Source organism: Ranitomeya variabilis, chromosome 6, assembly GCF_051348905.1.
Source record: "Ranitomeya variabilis isolate aRanVar5 chromosome 6, aRanVar5.hap1, whole genome shotgun sequence".
NCBI lineage: Eukaryota > Metazoa > Chordata > Amphibia > Anura > Dendrobatidae > Ranitomeya > Ranitomeya variabilis.
Genome location: NC_135237.1, coordinates 416,578,174 through 416,597,230, shown reverse-complemented (window position 1 = coordinate 416,597,230; position 19,057 = coordinate 416,578,174). Strand labels below are relative to the sequence as shown.

Genomic DNA, 19,057 nt, shown 5'->3' with positions numbered 1-19,057 from the left:
GATTGAGAAAGGAAGAAGGCGGTGTAGCTTGCTTCATGGGTGGGGTACTCTGCTGAGTAGCAGACACTGCTACTAGGCCCAAAAGGATTTCCTGGGCTAGATGCAGTTAAAAATTAGTAATTAGATCTACAGGCGGTGTAGCTTGCTTCATGGGTGGGGTACTCTGTTGAGTAGCAGACACTGCTACTAGGCCCAAAGTATTGCCTGGGCTAGATGCAGTTTAAAATTAGTACTTAGATAAACAGACGGTGTAGCTTGCTTCATGGGTGGGGTACTCTGCTGAGTAGCAGACACTGAGGCTATGTGCACACGTAGAATGGTCCTCTCCGGATTTTTCCGCAGTGGATTTGATAAATCTGCAGGGCAAAAACGCTGCGTTTTTGCTGCAGATTTACCACGGATTTACCACGGTTTTTGTGCGGATTTCACCTGCGGTTTTCTATTGGAGCAGGTGTAAAACCGCTGCAGAATCCGCAGAAAGAAGTGACATGCTGCGGAATGTAAACCCATTTTTCCAGATTGGAAGCCCAAAATGAGCAAGGGTCTGGTTCCACAGTCATGGCATCGATGTTATCTTGGACATACTCCTGTACCATCCTCTCTAGACATTGGCTATGCGTCAGACTTCTTGTCTCCTGTGGCCTTGTAAAGGATGGTCTAAAAAATTGTTGAAACGATTGGAAAAAATTGCTGTTGCCACCAGATACGATGTTACTGTTACGGTTTGAGTGATGACTCGACAGTCCCACAGTTGGCAAGTTAGAACTCAGAGATTCACTACGTGCACCACTGTTGTTTTGTGGAAAAGCAGATGTAAGATTCTGTAACAGTCTCTGCTGATACTCCTGCATGCGTGAATCCCTTTCTATGGCAGGAATTATTTCGCCAAATTTACTTTTGTACCGGGGATCTAAGAGTGTGGCAACCCAGTAGTCTGCATTACTTCGGATTCTGACAATCCAATGGTCATGTTGCAGGTAGTGCAGCAAGAAAGCACTCCTGTGTCTTGCGCATCCAGGAGGACCAAGTCCTTGTAGTCTTGGTGGCGGCGAGGTGAGAATCATGCTTCCTTCCTCTGCCCTCTCCCCCAACCTCGCACAACAGAAATTTGATCAAGGTCTCCCTCATCTGATGAGTCTTCCATGCCCAGCGCCAGTTCGTCCTCCACTTCTTCCTCGGCTCCTGCACCTTCCTCAACAGTTTGGCTGCTACCATGCGCCCTCGGTAATCCCTCTCCCCCACCCTCCAATGCCAGCCAACTTGGTGCTGCCGACCGTTTGGACCTTTGGAGATATTATCCCTTTCGCATACGACTCCTCCTGTTCCTCCTCCTCTTGTCCCACCACCTGACTCCGAATACTGTTTAAGGTGTGCTCCAGCATGTAAATGACCGGAATAGTCATGCTGATAATGGCATCGTCAACACTAAACATCTTTGTCGCTATTTCAAAACTGTGCAGAAGGGTGCATAGGTCCCTGATCTGAAACCACTCCTGCAGCGTGATTTGCCCCATCTCTGGATTTCGTTGGCCCAGGCTATACGTCATAACGTATTGCACCAGGGCTCATCGGTGCTGCCACAGTCGCTGCAACATGTGCATGTGGGCACATCGCATTTCAGCCGGTGAAATGGCAGGCCTAACAACTTCTGTAGAAATGAAAGTCGTTGAGCTGCGGAATGTTAACGGAGGAAGTGAGCACACAGCGACCGTGCCCTCTGCAGAAGCCCATCTAGTCTGGGATAGTGAGATAAAAATTGCTGGACAACCAGGTTCAAAACGTGAGCCCTACAAGGCACGTGTGTGACATTGCCCCGGCGAAGGGCCGAACCCAGGTTTGCAGCATTGTCACACACGGCCTTCCCTGGCTGCAGGTTCAGAGGAGACAACCATTGATGGAACTCGGTCTTCAGAGCTGACCACAACTCTTCAGCTGTGACTCACATTCCCCAGACATTTCAAGGTAAACACCGCCTGATGCCGTTGAGCTCTGGTGACAGCATAGTAAGGAGGTGTGCAGGATTCCTTCTACGCAGTTAGAACGCGGGTTGTATTACCAGACAGGCTTTGGGTGCAGGTGGAGGACCGAGAGGAGGTTGAGGAGGCAGAAGCAGTGGAGGAACTTATAGATACAGAGTATCGACGCGCAACTCGTGGAGACGGCAAGACTTGGACAGCAGCCCCTTCTCCTGCTGTTACCATAGTTACCCAGTGCCCAGTCACCGACATGTAACACCCCTGTCCATGTCTACTCGTCCATGTATCTGTGGTGAAATGCACCCTGTCACACACATAGTTTCTCAAGGAAGCGGTGATGTTGTGTGTGACATGCTGGTGTAGCGCAGGCACAGCTTTCTTTGAGAAGTAGTGGCAACTGGGCATCTGGTACTGGGGACTGCAACGGACATGAGGTCTCGAAAATCCTCTGTGTCCACCAGGCTGAAAGGCAGCATTTCTGTAGCCAACAGCTTGCAGATGGTGAAATTCAACCTCTTAGCTTTGTCATGGCTATGAGGAAATGGTCTTTACTTGTCCACATCTGAGGGACTGAGGGCTGGTTGCCATGCTTAGACGGGGTTGAGTAGGGTGTCCCCGACAAACTGCTGGTCTATGAGGAAGGTGCAGGCGGAGATATTATGTTTACATATTAGTCCATTAACCAAATTTTTAAAAGAACACATTCAGCAATGATAAACACACAAAGGCCACCCAAAATATTAGACAGGCCACAGAATGTTTGAGTTCAAAAGCGTATAATTTTATTTATATCAGATGAATAAAACCTCAATACAAATACACAATCAAAAAAATGTAGAAATACCTCCAATCTAGAAACAGATCCCGTGTAAATACTCGGATGCCCATACAATGACACCTATATAATAAATTTTAAACAAGCCACAAGAGACTTATACCGTATATACTGCCATATAGTTCCTAGGTGATATGTCTGATGAATAACCTAAAAAAAATAAGAAGCCCATATAAAAGTGCTTAAGTGCATAGATATAGATTACTTCCCACTTAACTCAATATGGCATGTATTAAGTAACCCTAGAGTGGTAATTCAGGAGATATTATTATAACATTAGCAATTAATTTCCTGGTTAAAAGACCTAAATAGAAAAACCAGACTAAAGTGCCAAAGTGCCTACATTAATTGCGGGTTCATTTACTCACTATGGAAAAAACCATCAGATCATATTTACCTCCGTGGGATCACATGTGACCTGCATAAACCCCTATGCGTGTTTCGATTAATTCTTCCGGGGGCGTATGGTAAGGAGGGAAATGGGAGTGTATTTAACTAGATCTCCAGCCAATCATTATGTTAGTGCCAGCCGTGACACAAATAACATAGTATGACGAGCGTCTACCCGCATTGGACCCAATGCGCAATTACGGAAGTGACAATACCAAGTGCTTGTGTTGCATGACAACAAGACCAGCGACGCATGCGCTCTCGGAGCCGCAAGCCAAGGGATCTACTCACCAGCGGCGACGACTGGACCCGCGCACTGACCCGGCAAACCAGGTGGAGGTCACGAGCCCAATCTATGCTGCAGGCAGGAGGGTCCAGCCACGATGCCAAGGCGCATGTGCACATCCTGATGCCAATTTGTGCATAAAAAGGAGGAGAAAAAGTGAGGGAACTAAAAATACAAGGAATATTACTTATGACAACCCAATAAAAAACCTAATATAGGATTCTTAATGTGAATAAACATTAAGGAAAACTGGGTGGATGACAATGAGTGCCCAAGTAGAAAAACAAAAAATGCCAATGAGAGCAATAATACAATAATTGTCAGAGTTAGTGAACCAATTACCATCCTATCATGTTGTAATAACAGTGATCATATCTATAAAGTCCATATAAGGAGTACATCTTCCAATCACACAATTTCGCTGTGAGTCCAAATCTGAAGATTAAACTTCCTTTGTGATAGTAATAAATCATCCTTTGTGGGGTCCAACAAAAGGTGGCAACATATGATTTTCTTTATACCATAATTCAACAATGCTAGGTATCATTCTTCTCCGGAACAATACCTGAGGTTGGAGTACACTGATATCAATAAAATAAAAGAAAAGAAAAACATCGTTAAAATTAAGCAAAACCATTAAAACCCACCCAAAACCCATAAAACTGTATCAGACAAGATAATTAAACCAGATAATGATTACAGAAAGGCCCCAAAGCCAAGGCTTTCAATTAACCCCTGAGGAGCCATAGTACCCAGTCTGTATATCCATCGGCTTTCGATCTGTGTCAATGTCTTGCTTAAATCGCCACCCCGTATCCCCATTGATACAGAGTCTATACCCCTTACCACAAGGCCCACAGTACTACAATTATGGTACTTCTTGAAGTGTCTAGGTAGAATTTTTAGAATAGTTTCATCCTCGATTGTTTTTGCTTTTTCTATATCCCTACAGTGTTCTCTTATTCGGACCTTCAGTTCACAAGTGGTAAGACCGATGTAAATTTTACCACATGGGCAGGTGGCATGATAGATGACTCCACGGGTTGAACAAGTTATACACTTCCTAATATCATATTTCTTTGTACCATCAGAGTTAACAAAGGATTTTGCCTTAGTTGTATTGGCACAAGCCTTGCATAGGCTGCATGGAAAGAAGCCAGCATTCGCGGCATCAAATGATTTTTTGCTTGATCCAGTTGGATTGTAAAAACTATGTACCAAAGTGTCAGACAGATTTTTAGATCTCCTTACCGTAATTAATGGTTTTGTTGGTAAGATTTTTTCAGGATTGGATCAGTAAAGAGTATTTTCCAATGTTTATCTATAATATCTCTAAATTGGTGCCAGTTAATGTGATAGGTGGTAATCATTCTAACCTGTTCCAAATCTTTGTTTTTAGTTTTCTTTGCTCCCACATATAGCCATTCTTGCCTGTAGCTACTCACTGCCCTCAGAAAACCTCTTCTAATACTCCTTTACTGAAACTGATCGGCAAGATCCCTCGCCTGAACTTCAAAATCCTCAGGTTTAGTGCATATCCTCTTTGCTCTAAGAAACTGTCCCACAGGGATACCCCTAATTGTAGAAAGTGGGTGAGAAGATGTTGCAAGCAAAAATGAGTTTGTGGCAGTGGGTTTCCTATACAAATTAGTATGAAGGCGACCACCCCTATCTAAACCAATGGCAAGGTCCAAACACTCAACTTCCCTGCCAAATTTAAAGGTAAGTTTGACATTTAAGTCATTGTCATTCAGATTGTCCATGAATGTCCTCAAATTTTTAACAGGACCGTCCCATATGAACCAAATATCATCAATATACCTCATCCAGCCTGAAACCAGGCTGGATTGAGGTAGAGGTTCACACAAAAAAATCTCTCGTTCCCACGCACCAAAAAATAAATTAACATATGAGGGGGCACAACTGACCCCCATCGCCGTACCCTGAATTTGTAGATACGTACTGTTATTGAAAATAAAAATATTGTGCGTCAATGCATATTCCAGTAATTGTATCAACAATTCAACCATGTCTCAATCCATGTTGCTAGAACTCAAAAACAGCCGTGTCGCCCGGAGCCCGTCCTTGTGTCGAATAGAAGTATAAAGTGCTTCTACATCAACTGTTACCATTACTGCACAATCACTTAGATGAATATCCTCAATTCTGCGCAAGGCATCACTAAGATGGTAATTCACTTACCAGGGGCTTCAAGTAATAATCAATACTTCTGGTAACTATTTTGCATGGGCTTCCACCACCAGAAATTATTGGTCTCCCTGGTGGATCCAAAGGATCCGTATGGATCTTGGGGATTAAATACTAAGTTGTAAGCCACGGATGCATCTCCTTGATAACTTCCACAAACTTTTTAGGAAAGATCCCATTGGCAAAAGCATCCTCTAGAATTCTAACTAGTTCATTCTGAAAGGAATGCATTGGATTGCTAGTCAATTTCCAGTAGCAATTTTTATCATTAAGCAATCTCATTGCTTGCCTTTCGTACGTTTCGTTTGGCCAGATGACTATATTTCCGCTTTTGTCACTTATTCTCCTTCTTTTTATGCACAAATTGGCATCAGGATGTGCGCATGCGCCTTGGCATCGTGGCTGGACCCTCCTGCCTATGGCATAGATTGGGCTCGTGACCTCCACCTGGTTTGCCGGGTCAGTGCGCAGGTCCGGTCGTCGCGGCTGGTGAGTGGATCCCTTGGCTTGTGGCTCCAAGAGCGCATGCACCGCTGGTCTTGTTGCCATGCAATACAAGCACTTGGTATTGTCACTTTCGTAATTGCGCAATGGGTCGGGTTAGTGCGCAGGTCTGGTCGTCGCCGCTGGTGAGTGGATCCAGTTTCTTGCGGCTCCGAGAGCGCATGCGCCGCTGGACTTGTTGCCATGCAACACAAGCACTCCGTATTGTCACTTCCGTAATTGCGCATTGGGTCTAATACGGGTGTATGCTTGTCATACAACACAAGCACTTGGTAACGTCACTTCCGTAATTGCGCATTGGGTCCAGCGCGGGTAGCCGCTCGTCATACTATGTTAATTGTGTGACGGCTGACACTAACGTAATGATTGGCTGGAGATCTAGTTAAATACACTCCCATTTCCCTCCTTACCATACGCCCCCGGAAGAATTCATCGAAACGCGCATAGGGGTTTATGCAGGTCACATGTGATCCCACGGAGGTAAATATGATCTGATGTTTTTTCCATAGTGAGTAAATGAACCCGCAATCAATGTAGGCACTTTGGCACTTTAGTCTGGTTTTTCTATTTAGGTCTTTTAACCAGGATATTAATTGTTAATGTTATAGCAATATCCCCTGAATTACCACTCTAGGGTTACTTAACACATGCCATATTGAGTTAAGTGGGAAGTAATCTATATCTATGCACTTAAGCACTTTTATATGGTGTTCTTATTTTTTTAGGTTATTCATCAGACTTGTCACCTAGGATCTATATGACAGTATATACGGTATAGGTCTCTTGTGGCTTGTTTAAAATTTATTATATAGGTGTCATTGTATGGGCATCCGTGTATTTAAACGGGATCTGTTTCTAGATTGGAGGTATTTCTACATTTTTTTGATCGTGTATTTGTATTGAGGTTTTATTCATCTGATATAAATAAAATTATACGCTTTTGAATTCAAACATTCTGTGGCCTGTCTAATATTTTGGGTGGCCTTTGTGGAGATATTATGTTGCCTTTATCCAAATGTGGTGGTCTCGATGTCAGAGAGTGCTCAACACCAGCAGGTGTTTCCAAATGCAAATGTACTGAATACCTGCCAATCACATTGGCTGTTGCGGGTAAAGAGGTGGAAAGTCTGTCCAAAACCATGTGTGACTGCTGTTCCCACAGTCACGGAGGATGAAGAGGCCACGGATGCACTTGATGGGGCTGACGGTGGTTGGCCCGGCCCAGCCCACTAGGCCGCATTGTAGCACAGTGAGCTTACCACAGCAACTTATGTCTCATATCCATGTGATGGTTCATGCATGAAGTACACAAACTATTCATTTTTTGGCCTCTACTGAGATTTTAGTGACAAATCTTACAGACAACATGAGTTGGGTCATCCTTTGCGATCTCAAAAAATGCCCAGGCTATGCAAAGCTTAGAGCCCATGCGACCTGAAGAGCCAACAGAACTTGTGCTCAGAGGCACAGTTGTGGTTGAGGATGCAGTTGCTGACATGCTTCCAGTACTCCGTCTCTGTCCAGGAAGGCGCAACCTAACCTCGTCTTCACTAGCATCCTCCTCCACCTCTTCTGCTGACCTCATGGACTGGCGGACTGTGGGTTGACAGTAAGTGCGGTCTCGAACCTCGTCATCATCATCCTGTGTGTTCTCACACCCGTCGTCCTCAGAGCCAACCTCTTCCTGCCCTGACCGAAAAGTAAAGTTTTCGTTCCAATCAGGTTTCTCAGTCTCATCATCATCTTCCTCATTGTCTCCATTAACAGGAGTTACAGTTTGGGAACGAGGGTCTACATTATGCTCAGAACCTTCTTCATCTGGGCCTTGATCCGACTCACATAGATTCTGGGCATCAGTGCAGATCATTTCTTCATCTGGATTCACAGAAGCTCTGGAGCAGACCTCTGATTCCCAGGCTATAGTATGAGTAAACAGCTCTGCAGACTCAATCATATGTGTTACCCCATACTCAGACGGGCGGCTGGAGACTTGGGAGCTGTGAGGAAGCAAATGCGATTGAGGTGACTACTCTGAGGACTGGAGTATTTGTGATGTTGAGGTGGAGGAGAGCCCACTTGAAGGAGCACTTGATATCCGTTCAAGCACCTGCTCTTTTTGTGCCTCATCTGGAATTTGTAGCGATGCTCGTAGCGATGGTCGTAAGAAAGGGATCATATCAGATTGTCCACGAAAAGAAGTAGACATCTTACTTTGGCTGGAAGATGGTCTTTATTCTGCAGATGTCACTGTTGCTTTACCACCTACCCCACGGACACAATCTTTTTTTCCCTTTCCAACACGCCTATTCCCCTTTCCACCACCAGCAGGCCTTTTGCCACTCATTTTGGTGCTTAACTAATTGGCAACTCTGTAGTTGTTGGCACATGGATGGAAACCGAGCAGAGCTGAGTGGCCAAACTGTGGTACTAGCCCAAAACCATTTACTGGGTTAGATGCAGTAAAAATTATTAAATACACAGGCGGTGTAGCTAGCTTCACAGGCGGGCTACACAGATGACTACCAGACAATGCTACTAGCCCAAAAGGATTGGCTGAGCTAGATTACACCAAATGCTGTGACAAACACTTGCACAGCACTGGCACAGACCTGCCTGGCAAAAAGTGCTATGAGCTGCTGTAACCTACCCTGAAAAGGGCTGATATTAAGGCTGTGTGCACACGTAGCATATTTTTCGTGTTTTTTTCGCGGTTTTTCGCTATAAAAACGATATAAAACCGTGAAAAAAATGCTAACATTAAGCATCCTATGTAATAGAATGCATTCCGCATTTTTTGTGCACATGCTGCATTTTTTTCCTGAGCGGAATCGCATTCCAGAAAAAAACGCAGCATGTTCATTAAAATTGCGGAATCGCAGCGATTCTGCACCCATAGGAGTGCATTGATCTGCTTACTTCCTGCACGGGGCTGTGCACTCCATGCGGGAAGTAAGCAGATCATGTGCGGTTGGTACCGAGGGTGGAGGAGAGGAGACTCTCCTCCACGGACTGGGCACCATATAATTGGTAAAAAATAAAAGAATTAAAATAAAAAATAGCGATATACTCACCTTCGATGTCCCCCGCAGTCTTCCGGCCTCTCCGATGCACGCTGCCGCTTCGGTTCATATAGCTGCTGTGCGGTGAAGGACCTGCGATGACGTCGCGGTCTTGTGATTGGTCGCGAGACCGCATGTGACCGCTCACGCGACCAATCACAAGTTGCGACGTCATCACAGGCCCTTCACCGCACACCAGCTATAGGAACGGACGCCGCTGAGGTCTGCAGGTGAGTATAACCATTTTTTTTATTTTTTATTTTTATTATTTTTAAACATTCTACCTTTTACTATAGATGCGGTATAAGCTGCATCTATAGTAAAAAGTTGGTCACACTTGTCAAACACTATGTTTGACAAGTGTGACCAACCTGTCAGTCAGTTTTCCAAGCGATGCTACAGATCGCTTGGAAAACTCTAGCATTCTGCAAGCTAATTATGCTTGCAAAACGCTAGTTTTCTGCGGGTATATGCATGTTAATTCTGCATGCGATATACCCGCGGCAGGAGGCGCAGAATTGCCGCTGAAATTTCCACGGCAATTCTGCAACGTGTGAACTTAGTAAAAAGGAGGATCAGGAGCCAGAAGTACAAATATATATAAGAAAATCTTTATTTTTACAAAATATAAAAACAGGACATAGATTATCGTGACAAGTATACCACAACACTACATGAAAGTGGAAGGAAAACAAACCCTTACCCCCAACACCCCAACGCTATAAGGAATAATTATATGAATAGTTATGGGTAATATACACCATATAGCAAGCGCTATAGGGAATAATCCCAAGCGAGTGTGTAAACCGTGAACACCATATAGCACAAAGTTATCATCACATGGGAGGCTGAGAAAAAAGTAACTGCTGTGTCAATATGCAGCAAACAATCTAAGGCAAGTGCACTGATTCGTTATAAGCAATAGCCCAGGACACAGCAGCGGTGAAATGAAAGACATGCTTACCCATGCAGAGGGGGGGAGAGGAGAATGGATCCCGCCGGTGGTAAGACCCCGATGCACGTTTCGCAGCGCTCACACGCCGCTTCCTCAAGGGGAACGTGTGAACTTAGCCTAAAGCTAGTTCCGACTCCCTAAACCTATCTCTCTCTATCTAACTGCAAATTCGCTCACATTTCACACTCTTATACTGTATAGCGCCCACAGCAGCAGCGGTGCCGTCTAACACTATGCTGCAGCAGTGAGGAAATGGTGGTGACGGGGAAAATGGCTGGTTCTTCTAGGGCAAGGACATGTGGCATACACAGCCAATGACACATGCCCTTGCTTGTGTGCATCACATGCACTTTGCTGTGTGTGTGTGCACTGCTGATAGACTGAGAGACTGCACCGCCCCTCTGTAAATGCAGGAAAGAAAAAAAAAATGTCGATCGGCGTTATTTCAGCACACCCCCTGCACACTATAGACTGAAACAGTCTATCATTGATAAACAGTTTTAATGTGAAAATCAAGTTAGGCTTTTGGTGAACAAACAGTTATCAAAAAAAAACTCGAACAGCCGAATTTTAAGCAAATTGTTCGAGTTCGTCGAACGACTCGAATACCGGCCAAAACAGCTCAAATTTGAAATTAGCGAACAGTTCGACTCGAACACCGCTCACCTCTAGTGATAAGATCACCTGTATGGAGCAGAATTACTTGCTATGAGCGCTGACCACCGGGCGGCGCTCATAGCATGCCTGCATTGACAACCATAGAGGTTTGCAGGAGACCTGGTTGTCATGCCAACCCATCAATGACACGTGACCACGTGACGGGGGTCACCGTTGGGCGGATTTCTGGCACACTTGCCGGAAGCACGTGTTAAATACCTCCCTGACGAAGCTGCCTAGCCGCAGCGATACGCGTGGGATTCTCCCACACTCCCACCGACCAGCCAGCATGGTGTTCTCTTCATGGCGGCCGTTCTCACGTAATTATCTGGATCTTTATCCTTTGTGAGCATACTTTGTATACGGCCTGGCCATATTTGCAGTGGGTTTCCCATTAGGCTGTGTTTTCACAGCGGTTACATACAGCATTTTGCTGGATACCATCTCACATTTTGTGCTGCTGCACATTGATCTTTTATTATAGGGATCTGTCCCGTTATTACCCCTTAGCACAGGGTCTGGTGTGGTTGTGCGGTGACAACTTTGGGGACGCCCTTATGCTGTCATCCCTTGTGGTTACTTTTATACACATGTATGGTTCCAGGTTTTTTACCTTAGGCAAAAGTGTATACTTTGCTTTGCATCTAATTTTTTTTCATATGTACATATATTTGTGATTGCACTAGTATTATACTTTTTGTCTTTTTCTGGTATAACATCATCTGAGGGGAATGGTGTGTTTGTTTCTGATCCTTATGGATCAAGTTTTAAATGGTTTTATATTTTGTATGTCCTTTGTTTCTCTATAATAAAGTTGGATTTCATTTCTATGTATTTTCAGGTGTGCACGCATTTATGCAGTGTCTTTCTCTTCTTGTTCAGTATTTGCATTTCCATGCATTGTGTAGCACCCTGGTCCATATTTTGACCACTCTTGGCATCGGTAGTGCTCCTGATATTTCTCTTTTGGCATTTAATTGGTTAACGCGGGTGGATCGCGATTCCTCCCGTGGCTGTTAGGCTACGTTCACATTTGCGTTGCGTCGGGCGCCCCTATATTTAACATGGGGGGGCGCATAGACATGCGTTGTCTAGCGTTTTGTGACGCATGCGTCATTTTTGGCGCAACTGTAAGGGCGCAGACAACGCTGCATGATGCAGTTTTTTGGCATAAAAAAATGAACGCATGCGTCACAAAACGCTGCGTTGTGCATGCGTTGTGCGTTGTGTCACCGACGCTGCGCACAACAACGCAAATGTGAACGTAGCCTATGCGACACAGCTGTTCAAAGCAGCTGACATGTGCCTGAAAGGATGTGGGCTCACCGCCGGAGCCTACATCAAAGGGAGGGTGTCCTACATTGGCGTATTATTACGCCCGATGTCGGAAAGGGGTTAAACCTCCTAAAATGCTAACAAAATAAAATAACATTTTACAAATGGTGCTGATTTAAAGCAGACATGAGAGACATGTTATTTATTAGCGTTTTTCTGTGGTATGACTATCTGGATTAAAGAGGCTTGAGAAAGGCTCATTCAGAGCCGAAACGTCGCACAGACATGTGGGTCTGACTAAAATCCTGCACATTTATTAAGAAAATATGGAGTGCTGCTTTCTTTTTTGAATTCTAATTATCTGGATTAAAGGGATAATCACAAAACATATCGCCCTAAATTCAGCATTATCATAAATTATAATGTGCCACGAGAAAACAGTCTCAGAATCACTGGGATATCTTGAAGCGTTCCAGAGTTATTAACACATAACCTGACACTGGTCAGATTTAAAAAATTTGGTTCAGTCACTAGGGGATTCATCTGTTCCTGCAAAATGACATTGTATTCATGTCTTTGGAAGGGATCCTCACCTGTGGAGGGGGCTCAAGACTAGAGCTTTATTATGTAGTTATGGCATCAACTAAGAACTGTACATATTTCTAGGTTCAAAACTTTTTCAGGATGTCCTGTTTTTAAACTTGTGTGTTTTATATGTCTTTCATGGATCAATAAAGTTCCTTTTTTACTTGGAAATTTGGAGATTGCTTGCAAAGGAGGGTTGCATTTATAGGAACAGGGCTCATCAGCTGACCCTGGCTTGACAGTCCAACGTCCCGGACTGGACGATGGGAGTGTGGAATGACGTGCCTCCCTGCCTGCACTTGTTAAATTCACATGTACGTCAGAAGTCGTGCAGGGGTTAAAATACTATCAAGTTAGTGCCATATAAATGTCCTGAGTGCCTATGCTCCATTTGCCCAACAATAACAGTGACTTGCTGATGGGGGTGTAATAATCAAATTTTTAGGTACATTACCCAGTGGAGCATACTTTCTGAAAGCATACAGTATTTTTAACCTGTATGACATAGCAGCTAAACATAGAAGAGGAAAGGTTTGGTTTTTTTTTTACTGGACTTACTGAATGTTTAGAAACTCTACCCATATCTAGTAATTAATGAAATATTACTGATTTTACACATAACAAAGTACACACTTTTGCTTTTCTTCTCCCATTACCTGCCATGGTTGGAAGCACTGTACTCTGATCGTAATCTTTAAAAGGAATCTGTCAGTGGGATCTACCCTCTTAAACAGTCTATATGGATATGCAAATCATAGAAAGTTGAATGAAATGATATATTATCAATCCAATGTCTTATTCCAGTGAAATCTACATGATGTCTGAAGAACCTGCCTCCAGAGCTGCAGAGAGACGTTACCAGTGTCAGACAAGTAACTAAAACCGGACAGTAGAACTGAACTTGGTCTCATTACAAACACATTTGTAGCTACAGTTCTCTCAGCTCTGCTGTATTGCAACCCTGTCTGCCTGTGAGATGGAAGCTGAAGCTGAGAGGAACCTGCAGATGTGTCAGGTGTAATCGCACACAGCTGTGCAGTGCAATCAAGAGCGCAGAGAGAGGCCATTACATATTATAATGATAATGACTTTCATTATTAGTAAACTCTGGAGGCATATTCTCATGTAGATCTATGTCTGGCCAATAGTTTTGAACAGCTCATTTACACATGTGAAAAGCATGGATTTCTCTGGAATAAGATATCGGATTACAAATATCACGTTATCATTTTATTCAGCTTCCTATGACCTACATGCCCATATAGACGGCTTAAGAGGGTGGATTTTACTGACAGATTGCCTTTAACCAGTGTTGTTAGAGGTGGATATGCTGTATTTACATTTTTAACTTTCTACCTGACATATGCTTGTGAGTTATTGGGGGTTTCTACTATCTGCCTTCACCCATATTGTTTTCGGCTATGTATATTTAATTTACTAATATGATTTGTAATAAAAATGTATTGTTCTCTGAAACATTTATGGTAAAATACAGATGCAAAATCAGATGTCCGGAATTGTAATGGATAATGTCACCAACACGTGGGAAGTAGGATTAAAATTTCTTAGAATTTATTTTAGTCTAGCACATTATTGATTTTTTTTTTTCCTTTTAGGAACCGAAAGAACTGTATGATGAGATGAAATGTGTACCCATTTCCAAACTTGATCGTAATGCTAAACTATCATCTATAAATAAATACATTGAAGATGAAATGGCAAAGTATGTGTTTGTTTTTAAGCAAAATATGTGGTAAAATATTTAACATGTCTGCTAACACTGTTGTAGGGGAGACTAGATGGTGGCCCGATTCTAACGCATCGTGTATTCTAGAATATGTATGTAGTTTATTAATGAAGATTTCAGAATAATGCAATGAATACACAGGATTCGGCCGGCCAAGCGCCACCAATTAGTGAAGCGTGGTTCAAATCCCGCCCCAATTCGCGGCCGGACTGCGCCTGTCTCTGATTGTTCACGGCCGGCCGCGACCAATCAGTGAAGCCAGGGCCAGCTGCAGGTTTTTTAGGGCCCAGGGTGAAAGAGTCTCACAGCCCACGTAGCATATAACACAGCCCACGTAGTATGTAGCACAGCCCACGTAGTATGTAGCACAGCCACGTAGTATGTAGCACAGCCACGTAGTATGTAGCACAGCCACGTAGTATGTAGCACAGCCACGTAGTATATAGCACAGGCACGTAGTATATAGCACCCCCACATAGTATATTGCAGAGCCCCATAGTATATAGCACAGCCCACGCAGTATATAACACATCCCACGCAATATATAGCACAGCCCACCTAGTATATAAAACAGCCCACACAGTACATAATACAGCCACAGTAGTATATAGCACAGCCCACATAGTGTAGAGGACAGCGACGTAGTATATAACACAGCCCACGCAGTATATAACACAGCCCACGCAGTATGTAACACAGCCCATGTAGTATATAACACAGCCCACGTAGTATATAGCAATGTGGGCACCATATCCCTGTTAAAACAAAAGAATTAAAATAAAAAATAGTTATATACTCACCTTCCGGCGGCCCCTGGATCCAGCCCAGGCCTTTAGCGATGCTCCTCGCGACGCTCCGTTCCCAGTAATGCCTTGTGGCAATAAACCATGATTATGTAGCGGTCTCGCGAGACCGCTACGTCATCACGGGTCGTTGTCGCAATGCATTCTTGGGACCAGAGCGTTGCGAGAAGCGAGAAAGGCTGCCGCGGACGCCGGAAGGTGAGAATATAATGATTTTTTTTAAAATTATATTTAACATTATCAATAGCATTAGCATCAATAGTAAAAAGTTGGTCACACTTACATAGTTATGACTGCATTACACCGCGTTATGCCGCGGTGCAACGCAGTCTGTTTAATGGACTGCTAAAACGCTATGTGGGCGCTGACTGGAGGGGGCGCTGACTGGAGGGGGCACAGACTGGAGGGAAGTAGGGAGGGGCCAATTCGCGGCCGGACTGTGCCTGTCGCTGATTGGTCGCGGCCGGCTGGGTGCGACCAATCAGGGATGCGGGATTTCCGTGACAAACAGACGGAAGTGGACCATAGACAATTATATATATATAATCAGCAGTTTTGCACAACCTGTGACTCTGCAGCTGTTGGCAAACTATAGCTCCCATCATCTCAACCTGTCCAAGCATGATGGAAGTTGTAGCTTTGAAACAGCTGCAGGGCCACATTGACAAGTGGCTCTGCAGTGGAATTTTAAAAAGGAGGCTCATAAAAATCGTGATGATAGGTTCTGTCATCACGACTTGTATAAGCCTCCTTTTATAAATGTTGTGCTAACATCGCTCTTGCCGTGGGCGGCACTTGCTGACTTTCATGTTCCAGCGTTCTCCAGCAAAATGGCGCTGGGTGCTGCGCAAACTCAGATTAACCTTCGGTGGTCTCCAGCAAAATGGTGTTGGTGGCTGTGTATGCACAGATTGGGATGTCTACTTAATGATGAGCTGAGATCTCGACCTGCGAATGCTGCGCCATTTTGCTGGAGACCACTGCTGGCTTCCTCCAATGTCGACGCACCTCCTGTGATCCCTCTCCACCACATTCGCCCCCACAGCAAGCCAGTTAAACTAAATTTGGACTATAAGACACACACACCCATTTACTTCTCAAATTTTTTGTGGAATAAGTGCATGTCATAATCCGAAAAATTCGGTAAGTGAGTTTCACTTTAGATGTTTCTTTTCCCTTCACCTTCACGGATGAGAGACCTTTTTTTTTATTTTGAAATTCTGTTATATGGACATCAGTTCTAAATATTTCTTTTTTTCCAAGGTTCCCAGACTCATTGGCTTTGTCGTGGCCTGATGGGGATGGTTTGGTAGAAAATGATATCAAATCTGCAGGAGATCCTATAGGTAAAATTGCTCGATTTAAATGTTGAAAGTTAAAATTATGTTCCTGTTAGGAAATATCAAAACTGTTGCATTGGCTTTGTACATATATCTTCCAAGCTGGCCACTTAGTTCAGTAGTTCCCTGCTGTGCTACTCATGGCTATCTGCTGGCTATGGCAGATAGACATGAGCAGGAAGAATTGAAGGAGGTCTACCAATGTAAAGGTTAAAGAGATTGTCCAAGTTTTTCACTAAAGTCTGCAGTCACACTATGGCTGCAGATTTGTGAATCCTCACATTGCGCGCTGTGAGGATTCTCCGATTCCGGCGGTGAGACGAGCGGTTATGTGACCACAAGTATGCGATATGCGTACTTCTAGCCACATTCCGACTACTCATGCGAGGCCTGTTTCAATGCCAATGATTTGACTAAGACCTCACACGTCTAGTGGCAGTGTGGCTGGGAGTATGCATATCGCATATTTTCAGACACTTGACCACTTGTTTTTGCCACCGACACCAGAGAATCCTCACAGTGCACGATGTGAGGATTCACAAGTCTGCAGTCTAAAGGTACCGTCACACTAAACGATATCGCTAGCGATCCGTGACGTTGCAGCGTCCTCGCTAGCGATATCGTTTCGTTTGACACGCAGCAGCGATCAGGATCCTGCTGTGATATCGCTGGTCGCTGAATAAAGTTCAGAACTTTATTTGGTCGTCCGATCGCCGTGTATCGTTGTGTTTGACAGCAAAAGCAACGATACCAGCGATATTTTACACTGGTAACCAGGGTAAACATCGGGTTACTAAGCGCAGGGCCGCGCTTAGTAACCCGATGTTTACCCTGGTTACCAGCGTAAAATGTAAAAAAACCAAACAGTACATACTCACATGCGTCCCCCGGCGCCCGCTTCCCACACTGACTGAGCGCCGCAAAGTGAAAGTGAAACCACAGCACAGCGGTGACGTCACCGCTGTGCCCTGCTACTGCCGGCGCTCAGTCAGTGCAGGAAGCGGACGCCGGGGGACGCATGTAAGTATGTACTGTTTGTTTTTTTTACATTTTACTCTGGTAACCAGGGTAAACATCGGGTTACTAAGCGCGGCCCTGCGCTTAGCAACCCGATGTTTACCCTGGTTACCCAGGGACCTCGGCATCGTTGGTCGCTGGAGAGCGGTCTGTGTGACAGCTCTCCAGCGATCAAACAGCGACGCTGCAGCGATCGGCATCGTTGTCGCTATCGCTGCAGCGTCGCTTAGTGTGACGGTACCTTTAGAGTTACAGCAGATGTTCTTGATAAACATAGGCAACCCTTTTAATACTCCCCTCCTCCTCCTTACTGGTGATATCATCCCCCTTAGCATGTAGTGGTCTTTGTCTCCTGATGTGTCTGCACTGTGTGCTCAGCATTACAGGACAGTGTTGGGCTGCAGACACACCAGTGAGCTGTGAGCATAATTTACAAGTGCTTTGTCCTACTGATTATCAAGTCTATGTGGGGCTATGTGGGGCTTTTCACTTGAATAGCAAGCAGGACACAGCACAGACTGTCACACCACTTCCACCTCATCATTTATGCAAGCTGCTCTCTTGCCTGTTTGTAGATATGGACATTGTACATACATATGTATATATATCACAAGACATTATGGGAGACTATTATTTCCTTGAGAGAGTTTTCTATACATATTCTCATGTTTAGTGACATGCAGATGTCATTGTGAAGAAAGGGAAAGAGGTGAGCTGTGACCATACCTATTGTGAATAGTGGACTCTGTTATCTTTCATTGTAATCCAGCTGATTTGGCATGTGGACGGCTGCTCGATTATAAGGACCAGCTTACACTGCAGATTTTAAAGCAGAATTTTGGTGCGGACAGGTCCTTTCTCTGCACGGCTGCAGCTAAAACCCAGCATTGCATAATCCTCATCTCTGTCTCCCATAGATATGAATGAAGGAAGCTGCCACTGTGGATATTCAGCAGAATGTCAGCGTGGCTGTCTGCGCTAAACTTCTGCTTGAAGATCCACCGTGTAAACTGGCCCTAATAATTATCCCATATGTTGTGTATAGGGGATAAGTATGAGGTTTCTATAATATCCCGTTGCAGTCAGTAGGGTTCAACTTAGTTGTACTTAATAATTTGCAGACAGAGACTGCCTCCAACTTCACAGTGCACGAGGGGGGGGTGTCAGATTGGAGAATGGCAAGTCGAACAGGCGAGTGGATCAGCGAGCACGTGCACCTCATCACTTTTGGGCCCTCAACTCCTTCATATAATGTGCTGTAAGGACCCTGGGTGCATCGGCAGCTTAGAAGCAGAGGGTGGGTCGGCAGCGCCTGATCTCAGTCACGATCGCCCCCCTCTGCATCGGGTATAGAGTGTAATGGGCTTAATAAAGCAAAGTGTAGCAACTAGCCCTGGCCCTAGCGTGCCACAAAGTCTAC

At 44.5% G+C, this 19,057-nt stretch overlaps 1 protein-coding gene across 1 annotated transcript in view; it reads left to right on the top strand.

Moving 5' to 3' along the window:
- SMCHD1 (structural maintenance of chromosomes flexible hinge domain containing 1) overlaps positions 1-19,057 on the top strand; it is a 584,899-nt gene that overhangs the window by 182,123 nt on the left and 383,719 nt on the right. The window contains exons 15-16 of the mRNA XM_077270310.1: positions 14,347-14,453; positions 16,544-16,626. Coding sequence (XP_077126425.1) covers positions 14,347-14,453; positions 16,544-16,626 — 190 coding nt within the window. The remainder of the gene's footprint in view (positions 1-14,346; positions 14,454-16,543; positions 16,627-19,057) is intronic.